General features: G+C 43.5%; 1 protein-coding gene across 1 annotated transcript in view; it reads left to right on the plus strand.

Annotated features, from left to right (window-relative positions):
• The window catches only part of LOC144824215 (uncharacterized), a 52,327-nt gene extending 33,456 nt beyond the window's left edge, over positions 1-18,871 (plus strand). Inside the window, exons 5-7 of the mRNA XM_078683363.1 lie at positions 1,831-2,010; positions 3,330-3,465; positions 18,795-18,871. Coding sequence (XP_078539489.1) covers positions 1,831-2,010; positions 3,330-3,465; positions 18,795-18,871 — 393 coding nt within the window. The remainder of the gene's footprint in view (positions 1-1,830; positions 2,011-3,329; positions 3,466-18,794) is intronic.
• The last annotated feature ends 2,274 nt before the right edge of the window (positions 18,872-21,145 follow it).

A 21,145-nucleotide genomic window follows, 5' to 3' on the forward strand; every position in this document is an offset into this window, starting at 1 on the left:
GACCTATGAATACTTACTAAAGAGAAGGTGGACAGCGGGATGGCTGAAGCTCATTGCACTGGTGGTGGACCCCCGAACACCCTGCTCCCACTCCAATGGAAGCACTCTCCCTGTACTTCACCTGTCCTGCTGTTGGTTCTCTGTCTTCCTGATTCCACCTTCCATGTTGGTTCACCCACCTGCGTTCTTTCCCCTGCATGCTTGTGTTACTGTTTTAAAAATGTACTGATACAACACGGATCAGTAAAGAAAACACTTGAGTCTTTTTGTAGGTGCATGCATGACTGGTAAGCCTGCCTACAAAATGACACAGCCGGGCCTCTTAGATTTTTTCTTGTTAATTAGACATTGTACACAGCATGAGGGATGCTTTGCATTATTGCAAAAATTATTGACAATGACAATATGTCCTAAAGATGAAACGTATTGGCTTTACTAATGCTGGTTTCCCTTTGGTACTGTGGAGCTTCACATTTGCTCTTCTGGTGCCACACTTGCATATAGTCCTTTTTGGATAACCTTGCTATTTTATCTGCAGGTTTTACTACCATTATTCATCTGATTTTTCAAAGAAATGATGCAATTTATGTTTCTTGCTTTTCATTCTATGCTCTTATTTCTTCATGTCTATAACATATCTATACTATTCATGCACATCTGATACAATGGTTGTTATCGAATATGTATGAATTTAGGTGATTCTACACCTTTGGAGCAGCGTTTTGGGCCTACCCTTTTAACATCTTTTTTATTTAACTGTGAGGAGAGTTAATATTGCATCAACCAATTTCAATTAACAGTGTAACCCATTTGCTACATAATAAGGACCAGGAATCAGTAACTAAGGTTAACAAGGTTAACTTCAAGTTAGCAAATTAGCACTCAAGGTAAGGTATACTAATCTCAGTAACATGCTATAAAGATACAGAATAACAGCTGGGAACTTTGTTTTGCAGGTCTCTCCTGGATCCTGGCCTACTTTACATCTCCTCGACTATACTATCTCAATAGGGTGATCCTTTGGAGATACCCTTACAATGTGCCCTCACTCCCCACAGGTTCCCTGCCCCCACCATTTTGTCCTGGTGAAGACCCCAGCCTAAGGTTTCCAGCTTTATCCTAGAACTACAGGGGTCGAAACGTCGACGATCTTGCACCATGCCCACAATTAACCATATTATGTTATTGATTTAAGTGGTTATTTCTAGAGGCTTATGTGTAAATGGTTGAATGACATTCATGTACATAGTGTGGCTAAACTTAAGAGCCAACACGCTTTTGATTTTGTACTCTAAATTGGGTCCTACTGACCAGTATTATTTCACTATTTGTTTCCCAACCCACACCATTCCTTGCACAACCCCCCTCCCCTCCCGGGGCACTATTGTCTTTGGTCAATTTTGAAGGTGTTGAACCTGAATAGAATTATATTAAACGTGAAGCATATACTGTGTCCTGATTCTATGTGATGGCTTTACATTGAATCTAAATTCTCTCTCTTCTAAACCTGTGTTTCTGAATTTGAAATATTTTTCCTTTTTTCATCTTTGTATGGTTCCACACTGGGACCACCTGTTAATGTATCATATCTAAACACATCAGCCTGCCATGCTTTGAAATTAGGGCACATCATCAATAGGAATGTTATTCTGTGTATTGGCTTACTGTGATCCTGTCCCGCTTTCACCCCCGCCAGTACTACAACCCCCTAGAACCTCACCGGTATCTGGGGTGCCAAACACAAACCCTTTCAGTCGACCACCTGTGACTCGCAACAGTGCCGGAGCGGTATCCATGACGCGAAGTACCCCGCCCCTCTCTCTGTTGCAGGAGCCAACCAGCGGCCGCCGCCAACAGGAAGCACTCGGATCCGACCCTGGAAGTCCCACCCCTGAGGCAGCGGCAGCACCAGTGAAAAACGAACCCATCGACCAGAACGCCGTCGGAGCATCGTGGCAGGACACTCAGACTGGCGGAGAAGACGGAGAAGAAGAGAAAGGCGAAGAAGACGTATGGTCGGAGGATTGGTGGAGTCCCTGAGGAGGTGGTTGAAGAGCAGCCGTGGCTCACTGGAGAGCTACGGCGGACCGCGTGAGTACTTAGAAACCCACCTCAGAGCACGTTAGGCGCTCAGTGTATATAGTGTATAGATCTCTCCCTTTCATAGTCACAGAGCACGTAGATATCTCACTGTGAAATTTGTAAAGCACCCTCACAGTATCGCCTCTGTTTCCCATCACTCACCCTTCGGACACCCTCGCTATTCCCCCCCCCTTCTTCGCCCTTCCTCCCTTCCTTTCTCTGGAGTTCCTCTTTCCTCACGACTCCCTCCTCTAACCTTCCCCCACAACCCGGTGTCGGTGACTGGTAAAAAGCCAATTCCACGTCCGGAACTAACGGTCCCTTTCTTTCTCTTGTTGCCCTCCGAGGTGTCTCCCCGAGGACAGACACGACCTGAAGAACACCAGATCGGACCCAGACCCGACGCGAAGGAACCCGAACGGACCCAGACCCGACCGAAAGAAAGAACCGGACCTTCCCACAGATTCCATAGTTCTCTTGTTTCTTGATGTTTGTACTTAATAAATACCGGCATAGCCCACTACATCCGGCCTCCTTGTCTGATATGTCAGCCCGCGACACACCCACCATCACACTTACCTATGTAGCTTTCCTAGGGTTTGCGAACAACCATTGCTGGCATGCATCAGGCTATGAGAGGGGAATACCTACCAGTCAATAGTATGATCTCTGCTGTAATCAAGGACCAATTACAATGTGGTGTATCTTAATATTTTGTACCTTAAATATTTATTCTGTTGGTTAAATGTCAAAATCTATAAAAGGTAGTAGTTAGATGTTACTGTCTCATAAATATTTTCATTTGGGATACCATATTATTATATCTGCCGCCCTTTTAGTAATTTTTGCAATGTTTCTTTCTGACCCAGCATAATCCTACCTGCCATATTGAAATGGTTTTAGCTGCTCATGATCCAATATCCGGGATTGGATGAACGATAACCATCTGAAACTAAACTTGGATAAAAACGAGATAGTCCTCACCAAGAATAGGATTATCTGCTGCAACCTTACGTGGTGGCCCAGTGAGATGGGCTCCCCCCCACTCCTAAAAAGGCAGTAAAAATCCTGGGGGTGATTATTGATGAGAATCTCTCAATTAAACAGCAGGTCAGTGCAGTGACTTTGTTCTGTTTCCTGCAACTGCATCGGATAAAAAAGATTAGAAAGTTCCTTTCGAGGGAGTTCCTGGTACAAGTAATAATGGCCTTGGTTATGTTCATAATTGATTATGTGAACTCTTTCAGTTTGGACATCCCGAAATCCCTCTTACGCAAGCTTCCGTTAATTCAAAACCAGACTGCCAGGTTGATAGTTTACCTGCCCAGAGGGGGCTCGATCTTGCGGGTGACGAAGGACCTTCACAGCCTTCCTATGGCGCAGGTATGTTGTATGGCATTTAAGGAGTTACATATAAGCTGCCTGATCTTTGTGAAAGCTCGGATCGTGAAATACTGTCAGACAAGCGACGTGAGATCCAGCTCCCTCCACTTCCTGGTTACCCCAACCTATAAACAACACGGATGGGAGGTCACAGGTTCTCTGTCACGGTCCCCCTTGACCTTGGAACACACCCCCCCTGGAGATTGGGCTGTCCTCCAACTATACTTAATTTAGGCAACTCCTGAAGACTTGGCTGTTTATACAGGCTTACCAGTAATGAGGGTTTTATGACATATAAGTACCTCACGCCAAGAGACCTTTCCGGTGAACGTTTGCTCTAGAGATAGCCCATAACATGACATAACATATATTATGCATGTCATAGTTCCTTTAACCAGTTAAATATCAATCATACTGGCCAATCGGTAGGACCAAGTTAATGCAAAATTGAATCGTCCTAAATATAAAGTGCACTTATGGGGTAAAATATAAACTCAACAGAACAGGTGGTACTATACCAAAGGATTAACCTTTCACCAAGTTGGTTCGTAACATAAGATACACAATGGTATCAAATATCACAGTTATTTGGCTATAGATAATATTAATAATGTAAATGTTATAAATAAAGTTAACATGGTATTTTCTTACTGATTTTCTACTTTTTACAATTAACAGCTATATGCAGGCTGCCGAAACTCTGCTTAGCTCCCACAAGAGCATCTCTAAATGCTGCTACTAGACTCATCACGGGTTCTAAGAAGACCAACCACATATCGCCGGACCTGAACTCGCTTGCATGACCCATAGATCACTACACTTCAAAACCCCACTCTACCTGAGAAACAAGCTGGAACTATACAGGGGCTCTAGGTCCACAAGAAACACCGGCACACTGCGGCTCAAGTCAAAGAAATGTAATAAGCTTAAAACCTACAAGTGCTCATTCTCTGGGGTCACCCCGAGAATCTGGAACTCCCTTCCAGTGGAAATAATACTGATTCCCTCTACACTTGCCTTCAAAAGGGAAGTTAAAGCTCTACTAATGAACAATGCCTTGAACTAGATTCTTTGCTCCTCCTGCCTCTAGCTTCCTGTACCAATATCACTTGTTGTGACACTCTGTCGCCGGCCATATTATCTGGTTTGCTCTTGTTTTATATTGCCCTATTTTTCGTTCTCACCCAACCTGGTTCCTATGTCCGCTTTAATTTTATCATGCACCTTTTGTATTTTGTCCCGCTGTTTCCTTGATCTATCGCCACTAGCTGTTTTCCTATGTCTGTCACAACCAGATATAAAGCTCTCTAATACTCAATTGGGTCATGTTCGCGCTATACAAAACTCTAAATAAATAAATAAATAAATAAAGTCTGCTGTGGTGAGAGGCGGGGTATGACTTTGCTTACCTCTGGTAAAGGCAGGCAGCACTTGGCACACAAAGTCCACTCAGTGGCAGGATGTATCTTCCAGAGTGTTCTTGGAACTGATACAAAAGAATGTCCTCTCTACTGGTGTTTCATCTTTTGTGTAGTCTTTCACCAGAGGGACTTTGAGAAGGTGTGTTTTCAATACTGACATAATGTGTGAAGATTGCCATGGAAATTTGCAGTCTTGTGTACCTGAAAATCTGCAATGCAACAATAAAATTAAATAAACCACTATCCCACAATAAATATATGGATATATGAATGAAAGATGCACTACTATATAAAATAATCAAAGATCCCAATTTTCCGTTTTTACTGATTTGTACAGATAAATGCAGACAGAAAACAATGTGTTTTCTGCATGTATTTCTTTTTTAAAGCGGAAAAATACAGAACATTCTGCTTTTTGTGGGGGCCTATCAATGCTGTCTTTCCTGATTTCCAGGACAACAGCTGAGCAGATACACAGCATAGGGAGGTTAAGAAACAGCTTGAGATTTCCCTAAATACAGGCATATGTTCACTTATATTTGTATTACAACGCTCATATTTACCTATGGGTGTAGGGTTTCGCTATATTTGGCTGCTTAATTTGGTAAAACTCGTCATGCATCAAAGTTTGAGTGCATGTTTTTCAGTTCAATAAATGTTGAAATGTACCCTTTTATGACACCATTTATTTTCAAAACAGACAAAAAATATTGATAGATACTAATAAGTTGCACACAAAATAAATGGATAAAAACAGATGGAAATATGAAAGAAAGAAATACCACAAGACCGGGATCCCTAAAAATCAGTACTAATGCTAATATGTGTAATGCAATAAAAGCAGTTGGGGAAAATGTCAAAGGTAAATGTGGACTCTTAACACAGCTATGAAAGCAAACAGTTGAACATAACAGCTAAAGTCATATTGCAGACTAACATCTTTGCAGGAAATATTTTCTGGTGAATTTGGTTATTATTAAACGAGTCAATACATTGTTCCACACGCAATTTTGTTTACTTGTGAAGAATGTTAGGTGAAATTGGGTCTTACTTTTGGGGATGTTTTTACTTCGCCTAGTAGGCACTCAAAAGAGAATAAATCAGCAAAAATCTGTTTGCAGATATGGGGCCTCATTTATGAGGCCTTGCGTCAGTTTTGCGCTTCCGATGCGTCACTTTTTGTGACCCATCGGCGGCGTAAAACATGTCTCCTGTTGCGCACTATTTACAAAGTGACGCATCTAAGCTACATTATACCTGTGTCAGGTATAATGTATGCAGAGGGGGCGTTCCCCCGCAAAAAGCCTCGTAATAGTCACGTAGTGAAATCTATGAGATTTCACTGCGTCACTTTTAGGACGCTGTTGCGTCAAAATCTTGCGCCTGCCTCACAGCAGACGTAAGACTGACGCAGGCCCTTTCACATGGGGCTTGCCCCATGTGAAAGGACACATTGCTGGAGTTGCATCACTTTTGTGACACACCCCAGCAATGCGTGACTTTTGCGCTAACAGATACGTCAGAAATACTGACGTATCTGTAACTCCTTGCGCAATGATGCGTCATACGGTAAATATGATGCATCATTGGTGTCGCAAGGAGGGCGCAATGAAAAGTGACGCATCGCTGTTTTCACGCAGCGATGCATCACTTTTCATAAATGAGGCCCATGATATTTTGTGTGGCTAATGGCACCACCTTCTCCTGCAGTGTATCCCCGGTCAACGTTAATTGTCAAAGGAAGCAGGTTAAGAATGCTTTGCAAGGTGGTACTGAGACATGTTTCTGTAAAAACATGGAGACCATATTGTTTTATCATGGCCCCTAACTGAAAGATCTGCATTTGTGTGTTGGGCCGAGTTGGTCTATGTTTTTATGCTTTTAGATTCCATGGGCATTCAATCGAAACAAGTAGCATGACTCAGTTAAACAGACAGAAAGGATTTGAGAGGGAGGGGGGGAGTCTAAAAATGGAAGGAGTTAAACTGCTAACATTTAATTCGTTTTTCCGTATGAGTGCATTAAGCTGCTGGTTTTAGTTGGAAAAAGTCTGACTGACCCACCATTCTACTTTTCCACTATTCTACCAATTATCACTTTATCCCATATGTGTGAGTGGGCCTAGTGTATGGGACAGGAAAAGCCTTAACACCTTAACTGCGGCGGCAATTCTGCCGCGGTGCAGGCATTCTGATGAGTGGGCGGGGCTGTGTCGGCCAAGGGACGAGTAGGGCTTACGATGGCCATTGGCCGACAGGCACAAAGAAAGGGTTAAGAAGCGCCCATATCAAAGGAACCTATGGCATAGTTTGCCATTTGCTGGGCATTCTGGGTAACAAAAGCTGATACGATCTATTTGTGCCACATATCCTTGGGTTCATTATGGTCTCTTGGTTCCAGAAATGCTAGATTGTGGTAGCTCTCATTGTTCTCTTGCTGTTATCTTCCCATTGGTATTCACTACCATAACTGGGAGAATTTTATATTCATGTCCATTGAAGCATGAGAAAAATATAGATGGGGGCTGTGGCACTGAGCCACTTGACTCTTGTGCTGTTACCAGGATCTGTCTAGGAGACGGGTTGCACTCAAACTTTGGCTGTATTACCACATAGTGATTTTATGGGATACACACTTCAGGGTGTTCTTTGCATTATTGTTGGGAGAGGCAGATTGGTCAGAAAAGAGCTGTAGACCCTGGTGAGACTCTCGAAGTGGGGGCTGGTCCTAGGTTTTGCATGGCAATGTTTGGCTTGCTAAATGTAGTATTTATGGACATAGATGAGTAGAATGTATTAAGGTACACACTCTTAGACAATTTCTTGAAGTTTTTTGTTGACTTCAAGGAGTTCTTTGCTTGATTGTTGGGAAAAACGACGGATTTGGGCCCAGATCTCTGTACTGGGGTGAATGTATGACATTGTTATGCATTCTGTCCATCAATGGTTCTTTTTGCATTTGTCAACCCGAGTGGGATGGATATGCCCAGACATGGGTCCCGTGCTCTCCATGCCACTTTAGTCAAGCTATCCTGGCTGATGAGGGCTGAAAGCCCAAAACCGGTCGTAGGATGCTTGTTTCCTGTTCAGGGAGGACCTGCCTGGCAGTTCAGGCTGTACTGTTCCCATTGTGCACGGGGTCAAGACTGACTTTCATATGGCTGGGTCCAAACTGGAATGGCATGGCGAGCAAAAAAATTATGGATTTAGGCCCAGATCTCTGTACTGGGGTGAATGTATGACATTGTTCTGCATTCTGTCCCTCAAATGTTGTTTTTGCATTTGTCACCCAGAGTGGGACTGGTATGCCCAGACGTGGGTCCTGTGCTCTCCACGCCACTGGAGTCAAGCTATCCTGGCTGATGAGGGCTGAAAGCCCAAAACCGGTCCTAGGAGGCTTGTTTTCAGTTCAGGGAGGACCTGGCATGGCAGTTTGGGCTGGACTGTCCCCATTGGGCAAAGGGTTAAGACTGATTTGCACATGGATGGGTCCAATCTGGAATGGCATCGTGAGTAAAAAAACAATGTATTTAGGCCCAGACCTGTGTACTGGGGGAATGTATGACATTGTTCTGCATTCTGTCCCTCAATTCTTTTTTTTGTGATTGTTGGGAGAGGCAGATTGATCAGAAAATAGCTGTAGACATAGGTGAGACTCTCAAATTGAGGGCTGCTCTTAAGTTTTGCATGATAATGTTTGGTTTGCTAAATATACAATTTATGGAGACAGGCGAGTATTATGTATTTGAGAAAAGTGAAAAATTCATATGGAGTCACTGGTGGCTCGTGGCTATGGGTGTCAGGGCTCCACCCTCCATTTATGCTGTCATCTTTTTTTCTATCTGTGTGAGTCCATTTGACTCACAACAGTGAAATTAAAACCTAATGTTTAAAAATAATGCTTATTCTAGTGTATGGTTTCTAGTCGGACTCTCGCCTTGAGCGAGGGCCAAGCTGTAAGGCATTCCTTTAGGCCCAGAGGGCAAGTGCTCATGCACATCTTCAAGAATTTCACAGAGCTTTCAAGTGTGCAGCCCATGACGTCAGTCTTTCGATACTGCAGTCACACCCAAAATGGTGAATGCAGAAGCGTCACAGAGCATAGTGCCCCGGGCATGTTAGGCTACATAACTTCTTCCAGGGCATCAGTATTAACCAGGGCCGGACTGGGAACCAAAACTGGCCTTGGCAAAGAGCTCAACTACACTCGCCCCCCCCCCTGGGGTTGGAGGTGCCATCGAGCCTTTGGCAAAAACGGCCCTGTAACAAAATCGGCCCCCAGGGGCCCAAAACCGATCCCTACCCGTGCGGCGCACCAGGCCCTGCTACGGCCAGTCCGGGCCTGGTATTAACAAGAAGTCAGGCACGTCACTCTTTTCCTTCAAATTTTGTCACAGGGTGGGTTCATAGAGCCTCACGGACCCTGGAAACAGATGAATCTAGGGCTATTCCATGCACCTACCATGGTTCTCCAGAGTGGGGGAGGAAGGTGGACAGACAAGTTTGTTGAATAATCATGTAGAAAATGTTTAGAAAAGTGAGCCTAACAGAATATGTGATGGTGAGTGGCGCAGCATTAAATCTCAATTGGCTTCTCTTCTAATCCTTTCACCTGGAAAGTTGAAAACTATATGTTCATGCCAATGTTCATGCTAGTGGGAAACATGGCCTCAGATCTCATTCTCAAATGTAACTGCTTCCTGCTCACCTCATTTGTTTTTTCCTAAAAAGGCATCTCGAATCCTAATTAGACGGAACCATAGCAAAGAAGGGGGTTGCTTCAACTTGTTTGGCAAGCTCCAGGTACCTCTTATAGCACGGGCCTAAATTAGAGCATAGAATAAATACAATTGTGCTTTTTTATATATTTAACACAGAGATCAGGTTGTAGCCCTGTAATGTGACAATAGGAAATATCCGTCCTAGCCCCCTCCTCCCTGCAGAAACCAGCAATGGTGTCACCTTGTTCGAGTGACAGTAGGTGGAATATGACATCTGCTTGCTTAGCCCTGGCCCTGTAGGTCCTATCTGTGTGTCCCAAGGCCGTGTGACAGCAACAGCTACTGGGAGCTGCAGTCCTGTCCAGTTCATAGGAGGAGAGCCAGGACCACCAGTTGTAGATCGCCATTCTTGGGGATGAACCTTCAGTAAAGGTGAGAACTCCCTCCAGAATTTGCATGCATGCTCATCATGGGGATATTTTAGTCAAAAAGATTAATGGGGGGTGGAAATTTGAGATTTGCAGACAAGCACAGTGGTCAGGCGCGGTGCGTCCATTAGGGCGTGGGGGCGTAGCCCCCCCGCCCGCAGCCGCCCACAGCTCCGACGTTTCTGAACTTAAGTAAACTGAATAGTTTACTTAAGTTCAAAGACCGACGCCGAGGGAGAATTGACAATGCATGCCAGCCAGCATGACGTCAGACCACGCGTCATGTTGACTGACATGCATTGTCAGACATGGGGGCAGCAGCACAACACAAGTGCGCATTAGTGGGGAGGGAGGGCGAATTTTCGCACCGTGCCCACGCATGCGCACTTGTGTTTTAACTTGTTAGCGCATGCCCATTAGGAGCCCCTCGGTCTCCTAATGGGCGTGCTGCGGGCGAGGATTAACTGTGCCCTGGCGCTGCAGATTGGCTTAGGGGTTGCCACTCGGTGCTGCTGTTCCTGTTCCGGTTCCTGTTTGGAGATGAGGCGCCTACGCGGACCAGGAGCAGAGGCGGTCAGGTAAGTTTTCTTAATGTTATCTCCCTTGGCGCAATCCCCACCGCGACCCCCTCCCCCGCCGCCCCCCCTCGCGAGTACTGCATTGATTTGTCAGTTTGTTAAAGAAGATGAAGATAAGGCGTGTAACCACTGTTCAGGAGACCGCTTCCAGGCACCGAGGGAAGATCAGTGCTTAGTTGAGTCTGTGTGTGAGAGACTACAGGCCTCAACACTCACTGTCACTCCCACATGTTATTGAGGCTTTTGGATACAATGCAAGGGTGGGCAAAGGGACTAAAGTGATGAGCTCAAGAAAAAGGCCAGATACCAAGGAACAGGAAAAAGTGGCTGAATGCCAGCACGGTCCCACTTTCCTTTGCAGTGTAGGCTGTTGCAGTGACCAACAGCCTACAATAACACAAGTGTCTGTGGGGGGGCTGCTTGCATTCTTGGGTCTGTGCTGAGCACCCCCAGCTGCTCAGAGGGCCCAGCTGACGTGGTGTTATGTACTGGAGTCTGTCACCAGGCAATGTCGGGCCTAGACAGGCTGAAAGACATGAAACCTATTGAGTGCAGTGCATTGAAGGGTGAGTGATGTCTGTGTGAGTGCAGGGTGAGCAGTGTGCCTGTGTGAGTCCAGGGTGAGTGATGTATGTGTGAGTATAGGGTGAGCAGAGTGCCTGTGTGAGTCCTGGGTGAGTGATGTCTGTGACAGTGCAGGGTTGGTGATGTTTGTGTAAGCGCAGGGTGAGCAGTGTGCCTGTGTGAGTCCAGGGTGCTTAAGAATGCACCATTTGCCCACTCTTTTTTCAAAATGTTCTCGTGGGAGAACCCCCGAATCGCCCATAGATGGTTGGGCCTCGCACGCTGCGCGCGCTCGCCACAGTGCAGTACTTACACCACACCACTTTCAAATGTCACCAGCCGCCCCTGACAGTGGTGGGCCCAACAGAAATATATTGCAACAAAAGGGCATGGATTAACTCGGTGCACAAGTGTACCTAATTCACCGCAGTGAATGGTGAGCCTGTGACATTATGTTGAGTTTTCAAACACTGTCTCTTCGTGTGGTTGAGGTGCAGTAACAGGATCACACATTTTGTGGCATGTACTATAAATCAACACAGGGCCATCGCTGAGAGACAGCATGAGGCAGGGTCCCTGCCCTGCTCCGACTGGTACAGTAGCTCTCCATGCAGCCTTCAGATATGGAATTTGCCCTGGCACAAAAGCCTGGGAAACAATGCCACCCGCCCCACTTCCTGTGCTCACCTGCTTGCCCTGTCCTGTAATGAGAGGACACATGTGCTCCCTGGCCTGTCAGTACTGCTTCCTGCACATCGCTAATATGCACATTAAGCTCTGTAGCACCAAGACTAGCTCTACCTAAAACATAAAAGAACAGCTAAGGAAATGTTTTACTGCAGCCACTATGACCCACCTCACCTCTTGTACCCCTTGCTTCAGTAAGCTAGAAGCAGCTGCAGGCGGCAGGAGCAGCAGCAATTATTTTATCCACGTAGAAGATATCAGACCATCTTGGGATTCTGGTCATTTGTGGTCACAAAAACCTCAAGTTAGTCCATCTCTTAGACACAACATTGTATCTTTTGGTTGCCCGTCCCCCAGTTGCTGTGGACTAGGATAGTTCCATCTTCGAAGTGAAACGTGACTCCAGTCAGTTTCACATAGGCTTGAATTCAGAGTGAATTACAGCAATGAATTATCATAATTCATGCAGTTTCATTCATTTCATTTTTAAAAACTTTATTCGGCTGCGAACAGCCATAAAGGCACACAAACAACAAAAGCAGTGCAATACAAGTTAAGAAATGCATTTATTCATTTTACATAAAATGATTAAGCTCCTAATACAGAGTCCATTAATAGACCTGAACGAGGCATGAGCAGCAATTTATGAAACCTCCAATCCACAACGTGGGCTAAATGATGTAGCTAAATTTTCCTAATAGTGGGCGGCTGCACGAAGAAAGAGCCCCACACACATACGTGTTTCTTTGTCCTCCAGTTGTTTAAAGATAATAATAGGCTCTATTACACTGTCTAAAATCTCTTGCTTTCACAAGTTTACTAAAATCTTTTGGGTAAAAAGTTTATAAAAACCACAGAAGAATAAAAAATGCATCATTGATTGTTAATTCATGCAGTTAAATAGTAGAAAAAATGAATAGACCGGCAAAGACTCAAGTAAATTTTTATATAATATTATCCCAGCAGCTTTAAACTTGATCATGCCTGCAATGCCCTAAGGTCTGGATGTAACACACTGTGACAAAATGTTGCACAAAATAACCACTCTGGCAGCTCAAGGAAAGCGTGGTCGTGCATTGGGCCTGAGGGGGCTCTGGAGATGCGATGCTATGTGAATCTCTAAATTGTAGCAGTTTCCAACTAGTGTTTACGTGGTATTCAGCCAGCCAGGGGCAGCTTGCTTTTAAAGGAGCTAAATGGAAAAAAACAGAAGCAGATCCACATTTTCGTCACTGTCTTGAGGATCACAGGGAGCTAGGGGTCGCAAGGGGTAGCAAAGTACAAGCCACGGGTCGCTGGTGAAATCCCTGGCGACCCCCAAATGACGTCCATGGTAAATACCACCAGATTATGGACACTGGTCTCGCAGAAACATGCTTTACTCTATTTGAAAGACATCTTTGGCATCTACCCTGCTTTTATCACTTGGACGTGGCGCAAGAGTGGATAAAGTTATCTATCCACACCTTGATGTGGGGGCGGCGGAGGGTGCTCCCAGGCCTGAACTGCGATTTTAACATTGACCTATAATCCTTGATAATTCGTACATCAAATGTAACAAAGTGAGTGCGAAAAGAGAGTCCCTGCTCAACCCTCTTCATCGGGTCTTGGAGAATTCATCTCAGAACCATTTTAGAAAATGAAATGTGCCTTAGTGCATTTTGTAGTATATTTTCCAAAATACATTTGCACGTAATTCATAACTCATAAAATAACACAAGGTATTATCCGACTCCAGAGAAATATTGGCAATAACTGCCCATTACTCAACAGAAATGCACACGCAATCAGTATTATATATATATTCCCGGCAAGAAATCAGTAGTTCTATCTCAACGCAGCACTTTGACATTTTCAGAAAGTACACACATTTTTCCCAAATACCAGTCTTACAGTTTCGACTAAAACACACATTTATCCACACAAGATCTGCTTCTTTTTAGAAAATCCCCGGCACACCCATTTTCATTTGTAAATTGATGGGATTGACCTCCAAATAGAGAGAAGGGACCTGCCCGTCCCCCATTATGGCTCTTTGCTATCTAAATGGGAGTTGGAGGGTGCATTTATTTTACTTTCATTAGGGCCCTTCACGCCCCAGGTCCACCTCTGAGTTCACCATCTGAAAGTGGTAGCCACCAAATGTCAATGATGCCCACCTTATACCAGGTTGCCAATCAGAAGCAATGAAGTTACAATATGATAGGGGTAGCATAATCCTTGGTAACAAACAACAAGGAAAGGAAGACTACCTTTTGCCTGTGCAGACAGCTGGGGGCATTGGCAGATGGTTGTTCATGCCACAAGATAGCAGTCAGCAGGTGCCAGGCAGACAAACATACATGCACATACACAGACACACATATATACTCTTTCGCTGACCCCTGCCCTCTGAGCTAACTGGAGCGCAGGAACATATTGACACTGCCACTCAGTCCAATTGAACTAGCGCTTTCTTCTCTTGCTCCACACCAGTGGTACTGCAACTCAGGGATGTCTTCATTACTCCAGCTTCCTGAAGCAGCTGCACTGCCTTTTTCATAATCCACAAAAGGACATAGGAATAAAAATGGGCTAACAAAAAAATGAATGTGTCCTCATGTAACGCAACTGGTGCTATGTAAAGCGCTCTGATACCCGATACCGGGTCAAGTTTGCGATATATAAAACTCTGTAAAAAAAAAAATACATGACAGAGAGGGACAAGCTACCTTTGCATATTATTTTATATGGTTTTCGTGGTGTCTAGTGGTTCCTCTAGTGACCCTAGGGAAGACAGATTTGGAAAAATGCCTATTCTGCCAGCCTAGGACTTTGAAGGCCCACTAGACACAGGGGTTTATTTTGGTGAGGTACACACATGTATAGAGTGGGGTCAATCCTTTCCTTGCATTCAGCTGTAACCCGTAATCTGCCCCTCTGGAGGAGAGGGGCTAAATTGGGTGCTGACCCAAGGAGATCTGGTTAGTGACCATATGCTAGTAGGGGCAAGCCTTTTATTCAACGTAGTACTTATGCAAACAATCCCTGGTGTCTGGGGTGGGGGCTACACCCACTGACCACCCCCCCCACACACACACACACAGCAGAAATGGGGAGCTAAGGATTGTGGAAACCCATTTGCGGCCCAGTCTCCATATGGATCCTATGGACAAGAAGAGTGACCGCTGAGAAGCAAGTTTGCCACCTGAGTATTGGATGACTCAAAATGTGTTGCTCACTGCAAATAAGTTATGTCTTGTGAAAGTGAAAGTTTGAGACCCTCACCTGTACATGTTTCTGAAATATGTTCTATTTTGACTAATCCAGCTAAGTATGTCCAAAACAAGCAGCTGTGTTAACCTGAGCCTGTAACAACTCTCTGTCCATCAACGGAGAAGCCCACTGCCTGCACCGACACACTGTTGGTTGCTCGTTGCTGTGCATAAAATGTTCTTTTTCAGACTCTCAAAGTCTTTACTAGTTTAATGGCCTTGTAAAATGTGACCGCCTGACCGGAGAGAGCAGTTGCTTTCATGAAGTCACGCCAGTGGCTGAAAGTGAAAGTCCGCCATGTCAATAGAGCCACCTTCAGAATGACTGACCTGTTTTTATGACCAGATGCCCGAGCATACAGCTTTGACTGTAATCTCTTACTCTCAATCTTGCAATATAAGTGTGTAAAGCCTCTTTGATGAAAAAATCCATTGCCTTGATTACAAGTGACTCCTTATTGTGTGATTCCACGCGACAACAGGAGTTTGCACAACATCTTCTCAAACACAGGAGATGCCGAGTGACCGGAAACATGTGCGATGAATACCTCACTTCCGGTGTTTTCCTGCTTCCAAATCTGCAGAAATGTAACGAGTGAAATAGGGCTGGGAAATACCAAGACATTCCGATTTTGGATTGAAAGCACCAACATCTGCATGTTATTCCCCACTGGTAGACGATAACATGGCATAGGTGCCGTCGGTCGCTCCTGGGTGCTATTTATAGAACGCTAACTTCTAGGAAACGTGTAATCAGGGACCATATGTTGTGGCAGTCAGCATTTAGGTATCCTGCAACAGAATGTCTGAGGTAAATGACATGTTGCATCATTAGAACGTCCCTTCAAATGGACGTTATGGCAAAGCCTGGGCCAACATCTGGAATGTTCTTCCAATAGGCAGCCAACAGCTCCCGATCATACTCTGTAGGTATGGAACATCCGGGTTACAGCTGGCGGAATGAAATAGGGTGTTTCGAGCACAGTTACTTCAGTTTCTTTCTTCTTGTTTATGGCTTAATGTGCTTATTTTGCTGAAGTAAAATGTAGATACTTCCAAGCAAACTCTGCTGTACTTCACAAAAGCACTCATAAACCCAAACGTTGAAATAAAGAGGCATCTGTTTTGTTGGCAGTGCTCTCCAAACAAAAATCACTGCGCGTGGTCAGTTTACAAGAAGAAAGTAATATCAGCTGTACCCAGGAAACTTAATCCTAACCATGCCTGCTTAATCCGCATTAGCAGTGCTTGAAGGGAAATAAAGAATGAGCGCGTGGGTACGTTCTGCGTGCCTGCGTGCTTCTAAGAAACCATGCCACATTCCATTAAATAAGATTGTCCTTCGGGGAGAGCATAATGCCATCTACGGTCAGGGCTGGCACGAAAACAGACAAACGCTCACCAGCCCGCTTGGCTTGCATTTATCAACGGATATCATCTGCCTGCTCTATCCAAAGGGATGTGGATTTGGATTAGGAATTATCTAGGGGTATGAAACACACACATGCACGCACACACACACACACACACACATGCACACACACCTACACACTAGCAAGTACACATGGACCCACACACACTTTAGTGCACCCAAGCATACACAGGCATGCACGCTATCCATGTACGCGTGCACATATGCGTGCACTCACGCACACACACCCACACACACATACACACTAGCAAGTACACATGGACCCACACACACTTTAGGGCACCCAAGCATACACAGGCATGCACGCATCCATGTACGCGTGCACATATGCGTGCACTCACGCACACACATGCACACATGCACACACACACATGCACGCATGCACACACACACTCACCAAGATAATACCATAATCAGTGTTTTTGTTGAGCTGGTAGTTGCAGGTGGAGCCCACTGGCATTCATTTTTGGGGACCGGCACTTATTTTTGGGGACTTTGAGCCTGGGTGAGAGAGGGAAAAGTATACAAAGCTGAAAGAAGGGGGAAAAGAAAACGGGAAAAAACATGACAAATGGAGAAAGCAGGAAGCAGCAAGAGTGGGATAAAGAGGCAGGGAGTGTCTGATGGCGGATAAAAGTGGAATCAAGACTACACAACCTCAGTATTTGGCATGACACCACTCAATAGCGCCGGCCATGGCCTTCTGAGCAAAACTTTGGGCCCTAGGACTTATTCTTTTCTAAATTATGCACTGACCATAATATGCGATCTCAGAACCATACCCTGCAGAGTAAGCTCTGCAGGCAGCACATAGAGGGCCCCAAGATGCATGAGCTCGTGCAGCAGAAGGGCAGACAAGTACACTTTTATGCAAACATCGCTGCATATCGTGGAATGTCGAAGGCTCAAATCACATTATATAACGTGCTTTATTATCATAATGTTTCCTAATCAGAGTTCTTTAATTCAAGATGCAGTCATATTTCTATGCATCTCAGTCATATCTCCAACATAATAAACACATACTTCAATGTCTGCATGCTTAAAATTTTACTGATGAAGAGGAGCTTTGTAGGGTTTCTTATGAGGCTTGAATTACGTATTTTGTTGCTATTGGAACTATTCATGTTGCAAAATCTATAGCAATTGTACGATAATATTTCCACAGCATACTAAGAGATTTGAAAAGCCAAAATTCGGTCTGTTTTAATTCTGGTTATAATATTTTGTCATTGTCTACTCCAGAGTTGATTTTCTTCCTGAGCCAGCTACCTTGAAAATTGGTATTCATATCTAAATTAACAATTGGAAGTTCGTGTTGTAAGAGCAATCGATTTACAGATCGGTACTAATCCTGACTCAGAGGCCAATATACCTGATTATCGGTACCTTCTCTGGTACGCTTCCCCTTCTAATATTGTTCCATCTTTGTCCCATCATACTGTTCACTTGTTGCCCTACACTACAATACCTTTCCCTATTTCTATGTGTAGATTCTCCTTACCAGGAAATATTGTTCAATATCTACATTTTGGGATTTAAAATGTTCCATGTTTCAGGGGCCTATCGTCTCTGTTACAACACACATTTTCTCTTCACTTAAAAAAGCATGGCAATCCCCCACTCTTGAGAGGGAACCTCATTATCCCTTTAATTTAGAAGTGGTTGTGTCTAGCCTTGTAGGCGCTGGGATCATTGTGTGAGATAAGCTACACCACTGTATGGGAATGAGGATGTGTTCATGCACAATAAACGCTTGATCGTCTGCTGTGCCTTTGGGTGGCATCCAGCATTGAAATGTGTCCCATGATATAGTTTGTGCTTTCCATTTGATTTCATTTCCCTTCATAGTCATCTCCTCGTGATTCTCTGGTTCTTTTCTAAGAGACTCGCAGAATGCTTTGAATGACACTATTTTACCCCCTTTGGATGTTGTATCGAGTGAATGAGGGTTTCACAGGCATGGCAGACTCAAATTACTCCTTGTCTCTTTCTGATGACTTCCATTGTTGGTTGCGTGTCAAGTGCAGAATATAAGTTTCTGTTGGTTCTATTAATTCCAGTTGTTGTGAGGTCATCAGGAGTCTATCCTGTTTTCTTTTTATAATGTTGACAATAGTCCTTTTGCCATCTCCTGGCCTCCATGGCTTCTTCAGTGCTGTTTGTTTCCTGGCTTGTGTCATGGCTTCGATCTGTTGTCAAAGCTGCCTTCTTTCTTCTTTCATCTTTCCTTTTTCTTCTTTAGCTGGCCACAATTATCTCAATATTTCTTATCATCCCTTCATCAGTGATGGCATCTGCATTGGCGATCTGCATCAGTAAGGAGGCCGACTCTATAAATATCAAAGTCATAAAAAATGTAAAGGTGCCTGAAACCATTACTTAAAGTCATGTTACGAAAAAGAGTAAGTGTGTTTTCCAGTAAATCCAATATTTAGGACTGGATGGTTAGTAAAGAACCTCAAAAAGTATAACTTAAAACAAGTGTAGGTTATAACTACTAAAAGTTACAAGTTATGCATATTTGATAAATTGGACTCTGTGACCTCTGTATATATTGGTTGTGTTTTACAAAGTGTTGTTCACAAATGATTCATACTTACACAAATCTATGAATGCGTAATTTTTATTTTGTGCTAATGCCCACTAAATCCTTTGGCATTCCTAGAGCAAAGTGATTTACCACATTCCTGTAACTCCACAAATATATTAGATATGAATTACATTCATGATACATGAATAAGGTTAGAAATATTAATTTCTACTTGCATTTATTTATATTTAATATACCTTAAAAAAATGCGTTTTCTCACATGTCATCACTTCCTATGAATAACATGTTCAGTTTTCATTTATTATCGCATTTAATTCCACTTGTCGCCCACCATATATCAGGCCTATTTAGGTGTTAATTAGGTGCTGCAAGTGCATTCCAAACTTTTGTTCATTAATATATAGCCTATCATCACTTGGTCTTTCATTGCATGTCCTTACCCACTTAAACCATAATGAATTTTGAATGCACAGCTTAATGCTGTTTTGGTTTTTGAAGTTCTCTTATGTACCTTAGAGATGTCTAGCTTTATGCAAGCAACAATTAAAATAACATCTAGGCTTAAGTCAGTCTTACGCACTGAAATTTTGAGAACACACCTTATCTCCTACAAGAAAGATAGGAGAGTGAAAAGACTATATATCTTACTGCAAAAATAGGTAAACTTATATTCAGCAAAACTGTTCAAAATAATATAGTGATTGAAATAACGAGTACACCATTGGCCCTTTTCAGGTGTAAATTGGACATATTTTCACCAAATCCTTCCGCATGCATAGAGCACGGTGATGTACCTGTATTTGTGTATTGTGTGCATTGCATACATTAAACATGCATAGGTTAAGGACATTTATTTATACTTACATGTATTTGTGTTTCGGTGAACTTAATAAAAAAGACGTTCTTACATTCTGTAACTTTATATAAACAATTTTGAATTTGTTATTGGACCTCATCCTACTTTTCACCCACCTTATGTCTGGTCCAATTAGATATGAGCTAGGTGTTGCGAGAGCATTACCACTTTTGTAGGAATAAGCCTAATGTCTATTATCATTTGGCCACTTAGCAAATGCATGTTAATTTCATGTCTTCAACCACTTAAATCACATGCATGCATGGCCTAGACATTTTTTCTTGTGTGACTTAGCTTTGTGAACCTTGTGAAAAAACAAATCCAGTCTTATACCTGGAAACCATTGTATTTTCGGCCTAGGGCATGGAGGATAAAGGATTATTTGAAAATACAAACTGTTCAAAGTATATTAGTTATTGAAATGAAGTGTAAACCACTGTCTATTTTTGAGGGGGAATCCGGAAGTCTCTGTAAAAACATGTTGTAGTTAATGGAAGTGTGATTGTGTGCATGGTATTTCAGTCAACAGTAATGACACATCTCAATGAGTGATTAGAGGGTAGCTGTGTTCTTTGGGAGAACTTTAATACCACTTTACACATAGTTTGCATCACACAGATGATGCAAACCCAGCGCAGACTGTTGTATTGGATTTACTTTCCAAAGCGAATCCCGATTTGAGTTGAAGAGTAGCCTAAAGTAGCACAAAGTAGCGCTATGTGTTCTTTGCACTGCAATGTATTATTGGGGTGGAGCATTGATGGTATCTGGGCATTCCCATGCAACCCCCCATGGGTTTTGATGCACATTCCTATCCACTAACATTAGTAGACAGGGATTTGCACCAAAATGTACTCATCCTTGACGCAGACGTAAAGTTTGAGAAAAGTTTTCTTTTCTTATTTTCTCAAAACATTTCCAACGTTACATGTGAGCAGCACTATACAAAACAAATACAAAATGGGAACTGTTAAGGTAAGTCAAAACATAGTATTTTATCCTGGAAGGGTAGACTTCCACTGCTTGACATCACTCAGACATGCCAGCTCTATGGTGCAAGTGTGTACGCTTTGGTGCAAGTCAGCCTAATGTGTACCAACTCAGGGGGAGAGATAAACAGTGCCATATCTTAGTACACAAGTGCTCTTCTGGTCTCTCCCTTTCATGCAATGCAGTGCAGCGCAGA

Source organism: Lissotriton helveticus, chromosome 3_1, assembly GCF_964261635.1.
Source record: "Lissotriton helveticus chromosome 3_1, aLisHel1.1, whole genome shotgun sequence".
In the NCBI taxonomy this organism is placed as follows: domain Eukaryota; kingdom Metazoa; phylum Chordata; class Amphibia; order Caudata; family Salamandridae; genus Lissotriton; species Lissotriton helveticus.